Source organism: Aplysia californica, unplaced genomic scaffold (genome assembly GCF_000002075.1).
Source record: "Aplysia californica isolate F4 #8 unplaced genomic scaffold, AplCal3.0 scaffold00424, whole genome shotgun sequence".
In the NCBI taxonomy this organism is placed as follows: domain Eukaryota; kingdom Metazoa; phylum Mollusca; class Gastropoda; order Aplysiida; family Aplysiidae; genus Aplysia; species Aplysia californica.
Window position 1 is genome coordinate 66,724 of NW_004797694.1, and position 11,524 is coordinate 78,247.

Sequence of the window (11,524 nt, forward strand, 5' to 3'; positions counted from 1 at the left end):
GAGACACAAACACATGAAGCCATCCATAAAAAATAGATAAAGACTCACTAAAAAGAGAAATTGCTCAAACAACTCAGACACCTACCAACAAAAGCAGAACATGCACAGGAAAAAAACACTCACCACCAGCAATATACACAGCACTCACTAGCAACAAAATGCACACATATAACAATTTACAAATACAGCAACAACGCAACACAGAGAGACAAGTGCATTCATCAACAACGCAGCACACACAAACAAACCCATTCCCAAACTACACAATGCCCACAAATGTGTTCATCAACAACCAAGGCACACACAAACAAATGTGAGGCATCCTGGTCAAATCAGGTGCTCGTCAAAATAATGAAATCAAACAAATCGGCATTATTTCAGCTGATGGGCACCTTTTTTTTTTCGAATTTTCTTTTTTTGGTCGAACACCTTTTGTGTCCATTTAAAAACACATTTTTGTGTGGATTTTACTGAAAAACATTGATTAAAGGCACAAAAAATTAAAATTTTAATTTTCCAGGACTCTCAGGCTATGGAAGTTACCAAATTTTGGCAGCCAAATTCTCAGTAAGTGTACTTCTGAAACCAAGTGACCCTGACCTCCTTCAATCGCAAATATTTCAACTTCTATTTAAGATACAGGGATATTTTTTTCACCAAAAGGAAGGCAAATGAACAGACTTTATGATGATACCAATAACCCCACATACCCAAAAATTGACGAGCACCTGATTCCACCACTCCAGGACACAAAACCATTCCCAAACAACACAAAACCCTCAAACATGTTCCCCAACAACGCGTGTCAACAAAAAGCCCACACATGTGTTCCCCAAAAACCCAGTGCAAGCACAATGACCTCAAACGTGTTCCCCAACAACGCGTGCCAAGCTCACCTGTGCAAAGTGAACAATGTCCTTGACCGAGGCCCCAGCCGGTGAGTGGTTCATGTACACCTCCAGTCTCGTCTGTGTATGAGATACAGCTCTGTCAGTTTGTTTGTTTAAGTATGTGTTTAAACGGCACTTGTAACACAATTATGTTTGTTATTTAAGTAGAGGTTTTACGGCACTCACAACTGCACAAGGTGATATGGGCGCCAAGGGGTGGATGTCAACAGAGAAGTCCTTACAGGGAATCAGACTTACTCTGCTCACCTCTCTAGCTTCAGCAGCACAAACGACTATCAAGGCACCCCGGAAATAGCGGGTCACGAGAGTGTGACAAACATACAAAAAAAGTAGAGGAAAATGACAATAGTAGGGATGAGGAAACAAAAAGCAGCAGTTCCCTGTTGTAGTTCAAGCACAGTTATGAGCATGACATAGTTAGATCAGCCCATTTACAATTTTACTGTGCACTAAAACGAGAAATGTCCCCCCTTTGGGAATGGCCTAAAGACACTTCAGTCAGTGGCACCGTCCCGGGGGGTTAACACAATTAGGTCATATGTCACATAAGTGCCCAAGATCAGAGATGTCACAAGGTATTACCCCAAAAAAAATTAGGACAGATCAGGACGATAGATGTTTGGTAGGAAAGAAGGACCAATCCACACTAGAGCACCCGCCAACCACCCACATGACTACTTTGGGTAGTGGAGACTGAACATCTATTTATGAGAAACCTTGAACATTTATTTATGAGAAACCTTGAACATCTATTTATGAGAAACCTTGACCAGCAATATTACTTTAAAGACAAGATAGGAATATGCTGAAACATACAGGAACAAACATACCACAGAAAATATTACTTTTCACAAAACAAGATAAAAAAGACAACCCCATTGCATGTTGAAAAAGAAGAAAAAGCTAGAGGCCTCAGTATGAAGAACTTTCGCTCCTACTCGTCTTCTAATCTCCTGAGCTATGTTTTCTCCAAGAGAAGAGTCACGGAGATGGATGTACAGAAAAGTAGGAAGACATGGAGTGGCATCAAGCGACTAGCCCAGGACATGGAAAGGTGGAAAGTGTTTGTTCGTGGCCTATATCCTGATCCAGGGTGAGTAAGGCAATGATGATGATGATGATTTCTCCAAAATTGTTTTCTGCGAATGCACTGAACTTGCTGTCAATTGTTTAAAGAGCTTGTGTTATTAATGCCAAAAGTTAAAGCCAAAGATGGGTAGAATGTTTTCTAAAAATAACTATCCTACCTGATTGAGATTGGTGAGGTCGGGCCCGGCCAGGATGAACAGGATGTTGTAGCAGACCCATCGTGTGGCCTCGTCATGACACAACAGATCCACCAGCGTCCGCACCAGTAAGTCACTGGGTAAAAAATCTCTCCTCCCTAACATGGCGAACAGAATCTACAGGGAAGGGGCAGGGAGTAGGGAGGGGGAGAGAAACAGACAAAAATTTTAAGTAACTGAACATGCGGGTACAAAAAAACATTTTCAAATTGCATAAATCAGATACTTTGTAAGAGCACTTTTTTAAAACAGACCCTTGAGAGTAAAAAACAACATTTTGCACCAGATGACTTTCAGTAAAGTTCAGATCACAAATACAGAGACACTGTGTTGTGTTTTCTTTTTTTCGTAAGAGTTTTACGGCACTTGCAACACAATAAGATCATATAAGTGCCAAAGATTAGAGGTGTTACAAGCTAGTAACAAACACAAAAAAGAAGGACGCCAGATCAGGATGATAGATGTTTGATAGAAAAGAAGGAGCAAACCACACCAGAGCACTCACCAACCACCATCTTTGAGTAATTGAACAAGCGGGTACAAAAAAAACATTTTCAAGTTGCATAAATCAGATCAGATACTTAGTAAGAGCACTTTTTTAAATCAGACCCTTCTGAGTAAAAAACAACATTTTGCAATATTTTCACTAGATGACTTTCAGTAAAGTTCAAATCACAAGTACAGAGACATTGTGTTGAGGGCACAAAATCTTATCATCAAACTTTGAACAGCCAAGGTTCTATTTCTTTAACAAAAAGAGGAATGTACAACATTCCAATCTCAATTTAATCAACAACATATCAGTGTGGCATATGGATCAAATAACAACCTCTACTTGCTTAAAACTGGGTAAGTTTGCTGATGTTATTCCCATAAGTCAAAGAATTACAACATGTAAAATGCGATGCCTTAGAAAAGAAGTAAACAAGACCAGGCGAGACAAAATTAGAAACACAGTAATCAGAGAAATGGTGGGCACAAATGATGTCATGCATCACATCCAACAACAAAGAATCAAAAGGTTCAGACATCTCATGTGATTACCAACACACCACCCAGCACTGGGCGATCGAGAAAGACCTGGATAGATGGAGTCAGGGAAACATTAACAACTCACAGCATCCCCCTGAGCCAAGCTCTACGGCTGGTGGCAGAGAGACATCTCTTTCTTCCCACGACACCCAAAAGGGTATAAGCGGTGGATAAAAGTAAAAGCAAAGTAAAGTATTCCCATAAGTCCCATAACTCATATAGTGTAAAGCGCATAGAGCCTGCTGTTGAGTGGGGATATGCGCTATACAAATGCTATTTATTATTGTTTATTAACTCAGGCCAAATATCCTTGTGTGATAGTGTTCCCCACCCAAACACACCCACAAACACAAAATTGTCACATCTTTCTTTTGTCACTACTGCAGTCACAGTCAACAATAAAACCTACTCTGTTTTGCTGGAGAATTTTTGCTGTAGAATATTGATAAACAATCCCTATCAGATCCGTTTCTTTCATCCATTGAAGTTCAATGAGATCTTTCTTCTTCTCTTGTCAAATATCAGTAATCAGTTCTGTCAAACACAGAGTCATGGACTGAAGGCTGAAGATAATATGACTAATAAATATATGAGAGGAAAGGAAACCGCAGTGTGATGATAACATTGAAAGATAGCATGAGATATACATATTTCCTAGTTACCTTCCAATTTTCGAAAATATTTCTGTGTGGATTTTACTTTAAAACGATCAAGGGCACAACAAATCTAAATTTACAGTTTCAAGGGACACTCAAGCTTTGGAAGTCACCAAATTTTGGCAGTCAATTTCTTACTAATTATACCCCTACACCAGGTGACCCCCCGTCTCTTTCAATCCCAAAAATCTCTACTTCTATTCAAGACAAATGGGCATTTTTTCACCAAAAGCAAGATTTAAGATTAAACCAATAACTCCACGGGCCCAAAAATTGACAAGCACCTCATTCCACTGTAACGTGACACATATGGAGAAATCATTTAATTTCCCCTGAAGCCACAGGCTATTTATTAGAAATACTTGGGGGGTTAAACCTTCTTATGGCTTTGTTTGTGACCTTCAAGAGAAATGTATTAGTGATGCTCTAAAACCTGTTGGTATTAGCTACACAAATGTCATTCATGATAATAAAAGGAGCGACAAGAAAAGAATTAACACATCTGTGTCTGCTCACAAAAACGACAAAAGAGCTATGCGTCGACTGATAATCCTTTGACGCTTACCTCATCAGGTATTTCTGCCAGGTACTGGACCAGAGATACGGTGTTTGAGATCAGTGTGACAGGTGCCAGGGTCACAAAAATGTTCACCTGTGGAACATAAAGAAGCAATTGTTGGCGGAACATAAGGTACATTTGCTAGTGAAACATAAAGCACACCTGTCAGTAAATTAATCAACATTTATCAAGACTTCAAACTTATGAGTAATAAGTTTAACCGCAGTAAGTTTACAGATACATACGAGTCCTACAACTCCAAGCCTCTCAAAACTCCATCAAAAGCAAATAGGAAAAATGTCCAATACTGTCTGTTAGAATATGAAACAATGATGACACAGGCAGGTAACTCTATACTATGTATGTAGTAGTATAGGGTTTTACGGCGCCCGCAACTGCTAAGGTCATATGAGCGCACTCTATACTATAAAAGGAGCTAATCCATACAAAAGTCTCTCTAAATTTCTTAGACATCTGATGGTATCATTAGCGCCTCACCTTTTTCTGCATGTCTGGTCTCTGAGAGAAGAGAGCAAAAGCCATGGTGGTGCCCTGTGAGTGCCCGACGTAGGACAGAGAACTCTGGTTTGTTTTGTTCAGGACAAAGTCAATGAAAGCTGTAAGGTCGTACTTGGCCATTTCGTCAAAGCTGTGGAAGTGGAAACAAAGAACTTAAGACAAAAAGCAACTTTAGTGAAACCTAAGTTTTCAAATTCCAAAAACTCAAAAAGAGGAACAGAGAACCACTCTTGAGTATTAATAGGGTCTAGAAGAAGAATATTTTGGAGAGACGAAAGCAACATTATTTTCAGAACAATCTCTCGAACACTGCCATATTCAAATCATCTATAGTCTCTTCACTGAGAGCATTAAGATATTTTGATAAACAAAATATGCATTAATAACAAGTAAGCATGAATAAGAATTGAAATCAGAAAAATAGCCCAAGTGACAATTTAATATTGAAAGGCAATTTTTTAAAAACATTGCATCCACATGTTCTAGTTGTCTCATTTTTTTTTTTTAAGTGTTTTACCGCGCTAGCAACTGCACAAGGTCATATGAGCGCGCACGATACATCTTACATTTTCAGTTGGTAGGAAATTTTGAATTTTGCCCTCCTGGCGGCTGAAGCCTACTCTTATCGATTTTAGACCATCGAGGGAACTTTAACGTGCGCAACTTACAAACAGGCCCTCCGAGATTTTTCGCCCTTGTCCGAGGAGGCTAGGTGTAGATCTTTCCTACCAGAAGATCAGGGGTGTGGCTGAACACCAACAGTAAGAAGGAGCCAAGGAGTAGCAGTAGCAAGGCTGCAGAAAGAGTCAGGAGCCCAGAGAAGGGGGCAAGAGGTGAGGGGGTGGGGGCAGAAAGAGGAGGCGAAAGCAGATGACAGAACATAGTTAGAGAGAAGGAAAAGAGTTGAAAGGAGACGATTTTGGAGAAGAAAATTTTTTTGATCTCCACCCGGATTCGAACCCAGGACTTTTAAACGAGAGGCCAACACCTTTAACCTCTAGGCCAAGAGAGCCCCCGTTGTCTCACTGACAAATGTGAATAAAAGAAAAAGCTAAAAGTTACCTCCAGTCCCAGAACTTAGGATTACCGGGCCTCAACTTCACATGTTTCCGGGACAACGTATTCCCTCGAGAGTTGCCCATCCACACGTCGTATCCCGCATCTGCCAGGATGAAACCTGCACACAAATAGCGCATAAAAGCGGAGATGAATTTTGCGAAAAGAAAGAGAAAAATTCCCCATTTTGGTCCAGTTTGTTATCAGCTGGGACACAAGGGGAAATCTTAAGGAGCATGCAATGTGGTAAATTATCAATGCCAAGATTACCTGCAACTGCAAGAAAAAAGACAGAATCTTATCAAATATAAAGCAGTTGAAGTTAACAAGCCAGTATAAGGCTTTGCATCCCTTCCAACAGTAGACTTACATAATTTTACAATCTAGTACTCATTCACATATTTCTGTCCCTGCTCATTGCCATCTAACTACCAAGTTGCAACTGAGTAAAGAGAGCGCAATTTTTTCTGTCCGTTTAGTTTGAGTTTTACAGCACTTGAAATGCAATAAGGTCATAGAGGTGATGAAGATTAGAGGTATTACAAGAGAGTAACAAACACAAAAGAAACGCAGGAGAGATCAGTATGATAGATGTTTGATAGGAAAGGAGGAGCAAACCACACCAGAACACCCGTCAACCACCAGCAACTGAGCACAATGAGACAAAATCGTTTTTTTAACGATACAAAATCCTATCTGCAAAATTGGGAACCAAATTCAAACTCTGAAGAGCCTGAAGAGAGCAGCACAAAATCTGCTTCCAATTATAATTTGACTTCTCTTAAGTAATCAAGAGGACAAAATTCCATCTGTAGGCTAAAAACAATTATAAATCAGATTGGATCACAGTGAAAATATATAGCAGGATACAATAACTCCTGTCCCGATACACACCAAGACTTCCGTTGGCAAAGTTCATCACCCAGTCGCACGATGAAGACAACAATCCATGCTGCAGGAACACCACTGGCTTTGAGCGGCCGCTACCATCACTACTGATAGGTATTTCTCCCCGACCTGACGGGATGCGGTGAACGTCCAACAGGAAACCATCTTCTGTCTGCACTGTGTACTTTTCACTAATGTAGCCTTGACTCAAGATCAGCTCCGTCTGCAATGGAACACAGAAACTTGGAGCAACTTTCGAGGCATATTTATTTTTTACATAAAAAATTATGGGTATAAAAAACTGTCACATAGTTTTGACTTGTTGTCAAACGGGGAGAAAACTTATACTCAACGAATTATAGGATTGCCTTTTTTTGTAGTTCCATCAAAACGACCTAATTACATGTTGAGAGCTGAAAATTTCAAAACACAAAGAGACTTTTTACTGCCTTCTTCAATCAGTTACAGTGGTCCTCTTGTGGTTGGGGTTGGTATCATCTCAGAAAATACTACAAGGACTCCTTATACTGTGTATAAAGGGCACTGCCCTAGTAAAAATGCCATTGATGAACAGAAACTATTGATTGGATTCTCTTGCACAATGCTCCTCAGTGACAATGCAGCTCCCCACAAATCAAAGGCCGCAAGTTTATGCATACAAGAGAAAGGTATCTAAGTTTTGCATCAACCAACTTAGTTTCCTGAGACACCTGGTCATTTCCTACTCCAAAAGATAAGTTTGCTCTACGGAAGTTAGAATGCATACACAGGACGAAACAAGAGCTGTAAATTCAGAGCTGTGAAGCATACAGGAAGCTGATTACTGCTGTGCTTTCCAGAAGTGGCTGTGGAGCTGAAACCCTGAACACAAAGTCTACAAAATCATTTCAATGGACTGAAAATTTCAGTCTCTAGCATTGACAGTTTTTTAGATACCGGGTGTCTAAAAAAAAGAGGACCCACTTAAATGGCAATAACTCGGTTATCTTTGAACGAATTTTAACAAACTTCTGAGAAATAAAAATTCAACCATGGGTACATTAGGTATGACAATATGAAAATAAATTGACTTATATGTTTAAAAAATATCAAATTTTAAAAGTTTCAACTAAAACTGACTGAAATGCAAAACTGTGCAACTTCTTATAAAATCTACCATATTGTCCTGTTTCAAATGTTCACTATTTGTGCATTGAAGAACAAATTAATAATTAACGCAAAATTGATTGCTAAATAAACTACTCCAGCAAGGTGCTAGGTATTAAAATCTCTAGGTGTAGACCATTTCTTTACATGCTCCAACAAGCACTGGAAATTTTGAAAAGCCCTAGGGCATGTCTTTGGGTCGATTCTTTGGACGTCCTGTTCAACAATGAGTTTTAACTGTTCGATTGTTTGCGAGTTGTTTCCATACACTCTGTCAAAAATCCCCAAAAGTAATAACTGAAGGGGCTCAAGTTGGGGGGGAATGTGGTAACCATTCATTAGTAAATTTTCGGCTCTTAATGCGTTCCTCAAACCTTTCTTGTAACTAAATTAGGGCCACTCTTGGTGTGTGGGTTGTGGCCCAATCCCAAAGGAACCACGCCTGTACAGAATACATTCTCCCCAAACTTCTACAAAACTTGTCCAGCCCGTCTTCTATCTGAAGTAACTGTTGTGGTTTTGCTGTCATTGTCCTGAAACCAGAACAGGCCGATCACGTCCCTGTAGCTGAACGCTTATATAAGTAAAATTTCACGCTTTACCCAATTTTGGTTGAAATTTTAAAAACTAGATATTTCTCTAACACGCCGAATAATTTTCTTCATATTTACAAACTTGTCATCGTCATAATGGAATTTTATTTGTTCAGGGTTTTTTTTATTAGTGTAGAAATGACAGACAATTATTACCCTTTAATTTTAAGTGGGTTCTCTTTTTTTTCAGACACCCTATACTTCACAACTTCTTTTGCTTTTTTATCCACCTTCATATATATATACACCTGTATTGTATAATAATTTAATTCTTTATCTTACCATGTTTTTCCTTGCATCTGGATCAAGCTTGTTCTTCCGGAATACATGACCACCCAATCTGGAGGAATCACGGACATTTTCCTGCCAACTTTCATGTTGACGGAAAAGACTGTAATCCCCCTCGCTCTTCCCAAAGCGCTTCAACAACGACAACACCTTCTCACTCGAAAATGTAATCTTGTCTCCACTCTCACTCCTTAAAAAATGTCCAAGGTCATCTGCTGACACATTCACAGTCAAGCAACACAGGAAGATCATGAAGTTGATCAGGAGACTCCATGGCTTACAAGAAAATCTAGCCATGGCTTAATATCCTCTATCTTTGTGTTGTCTCAATGCAGCAAAAACAAGTCAGAATTGAGCTCTCTCTCTGATCTCTGTCTCTGTTTCTCTCTGCTGGAAATGTTTTCTTCACACGAAGACCTTGACCTGGCTGAGGTTATCTTTTCTATGCTGATCTTTTATCACGGCAGGTGACAGCTCCACTGATAAAAGTACGCACAAGAGCTGACATCACATTTCACAGGCTCTCACCCCATAGAGGATCGTCCTAAAAAAAGAATGAATAACGACAACCACAGATTACAACAGCATAGATATACCTCAAGGCCTGTGGGTATATTAAAGTATAACACAACAAGCTATTGTCACATATCCTCAATAGCTGTCATTGAAGGAATGGCAATATGTACTAAATACATTAAGTATAAAAAGAGCAGAGATTTGTTGGCCTATCCTATGTGGAATAAAGTGCCCTTACTTAACCTGGGCTGACTTGGTCATGACAGGATTGTGCATTATCAAACAACATGTAACACCTGCCAATCCCCTCATAATCCATTCCACAACAAGCCCACCTTTACTGGAAATCACATGATGCTGGGTCAACGTCCTACTTTAAAGTGTCAGTGCACGCCATAGTTTTTGACATAATTTTTACTCCAAATTTAACTAGCTCTGCCGTGGGACCTTGGCTTGCACCAAGATATCTAGATCTGCAACTTATGGCAACGAACAATCTAGATCTAGATTACATCTGAAGATCAATAATGATGACCGGGCGGTGACCGGTGAACTTTCACTTACAGGAAAAATCCACAAACATAAAAATAGATAAAGGAATAATAACAATAACATTTTTGTTCCGCCGCTAGATCTTGGCCTATCGACTGGTATCCGCTAGACTTTTCCAGAGCCACTGCCGTGATCGGCTTGCATAATATCAATAATTACAACCTGTGAGATTCGTTGGTGGACATTATAATTACAAAAGCCACATGACAATAGCGCTTCCGTTTGCCTACGTGATGTGTGTGTGTCATTAATGACAATCACCAGCGGCCATTCAGTTGCGTGGGGCAGCGTAAACAGGAAGGGAGGGGTGGGAGGGGCGTGGAGCCTGGTCAGCCAGCGGAGGACGAGGATGGGGCATTTTACCTAGCAGTTGTAGCAGTTTCAACATTTTTCAGGATTAACATTTGTCGTCGTTGTGCAAGTCTTTCAGCGAGTATTACACCGACAACTTTCTCATTAATCAATAATAATTCTCCACAAACCAAACAGTTCCCCTGGGCGATAAGCGAAAATAACAACAAAATGCAGAATGTTCTGGGCAGACAGTTACATTATTGCCGTCAGTATTGTTTACTGCTGCACAGACCAAGGTGTGTACAGCTGGGGCTTGTAAACAGTTAAAAGTTGGAAATCCACCTGGTTCTGGTGCTAGCAATTTTCACCAGGTCTGCAAAGGCCATAGTTTAATTGGTCTGCATCAACCAGAGAATTTGTTATCTGAAACCTGGTCAATGGATTCTCTCATCAATAGGTTTTCTCACAAACAAATAGTAACACAAATTATATAATGATAAGTATATTTTTCTCACTACATTTTATTCATACCCCCCCCCCCAAAAAAAAAAAGAAACGTGGATATCCTGTTTTTTCACTCGACCCCTTCATAATATGATAAGTATGTGTGTACTAGATCTATATGAGCAGTGCTCTCGAGTGTTTGGAGTTTTTACTTCCGCAGTGACAGTATGCGAAGTGACATTGTAATTGTATGATGGGGCCACAGAATTCAACACATCTATAGGTTCTATATTATTCTAGAAATTTCTTGAAAGAAAATTCTTTAATAAATACTAGCCCAATATTTTTATTTAAATCCCAGTCAATGGTTTCTACAGATTTTTTAAAAGTTTATAGATCTAGCTGGAGCTAAATCTCTTTTAAAAGCAAGTCCGTCCTTTTTTCTACTTCTGCTGGCGACTTAAAGCTAATTATTGAACGCATGTTTTGAGAACATTAATTAGATTTAGTGAAAAAACATGTTCAGTGTAAAAAAAATTTCTTGTAGCAAGTTTTGCTACTAAAAAATTACGTAGGCCATATGCGTATGCAAAATGTGTGTGGGAAGCTAGATCTAGAAGTGCTGTGAACAATCCCATCCGTATTATGAATTTTTTCAGTTCTGTAGATCTTATATTTATAAACTCTCTATGTCAAATGTCTGCTTTTTCTGTTGTTGCACCCAAAAACACAACAATTTAAAACCGTAATTCCAATCTCTAGTTGCACAGTGAATTCTGTAACT

General features: G+C 39.4%; 1 protein-coding gene across 5 annotated transcripts in view; it reads right to left on the minus strand.

The window, feature by feature from the left end:
• Positions 1 to 10,827, minus strand: part of LOC101849146 (gastric triacylglycerol lipase) — a 16,232-nt gene extending 5,405 nt beyond the window's left edge. The window contains exons 1-8 of one of the 5 annotated variants that reach the window (XM_013085994.2): positions 10,233 to 10,827; positions 8,929 to 9,478; positions 6,914 to 7,130; positions 6,026 to 6,140; positions 4,943 to 5,093; positions 4,451 to 4,537; positions 2,159 to 2,314; positions 897 to 968 (exon numbers count right to left, since the gene is read on the minus strand). In XM_013085994.2, the coding sequence (XP_012941448.1) occupies positions 897 to 968; positions 2,159 to 2,314; positions 4,451 to 4,537; positions 4,943 to 5,093; positions 6,026 to 6,140; positions 6,914 to 7,130; positions 8,929 to 9,231 (1,101 nt within the window). In that variant the 5' untranslated portion in view covers positions 9,232 to 9,478; positions 10,233 to 10,827. The other 4 variants (XM_013085989.2, XM_013085991.2, XM_013085993.2 and 1 more) reach the window with 4 other exon arrangements.
• Between the last annotated feature and the right edge of the window lie 697 nt (positions 10,828 to 11,524).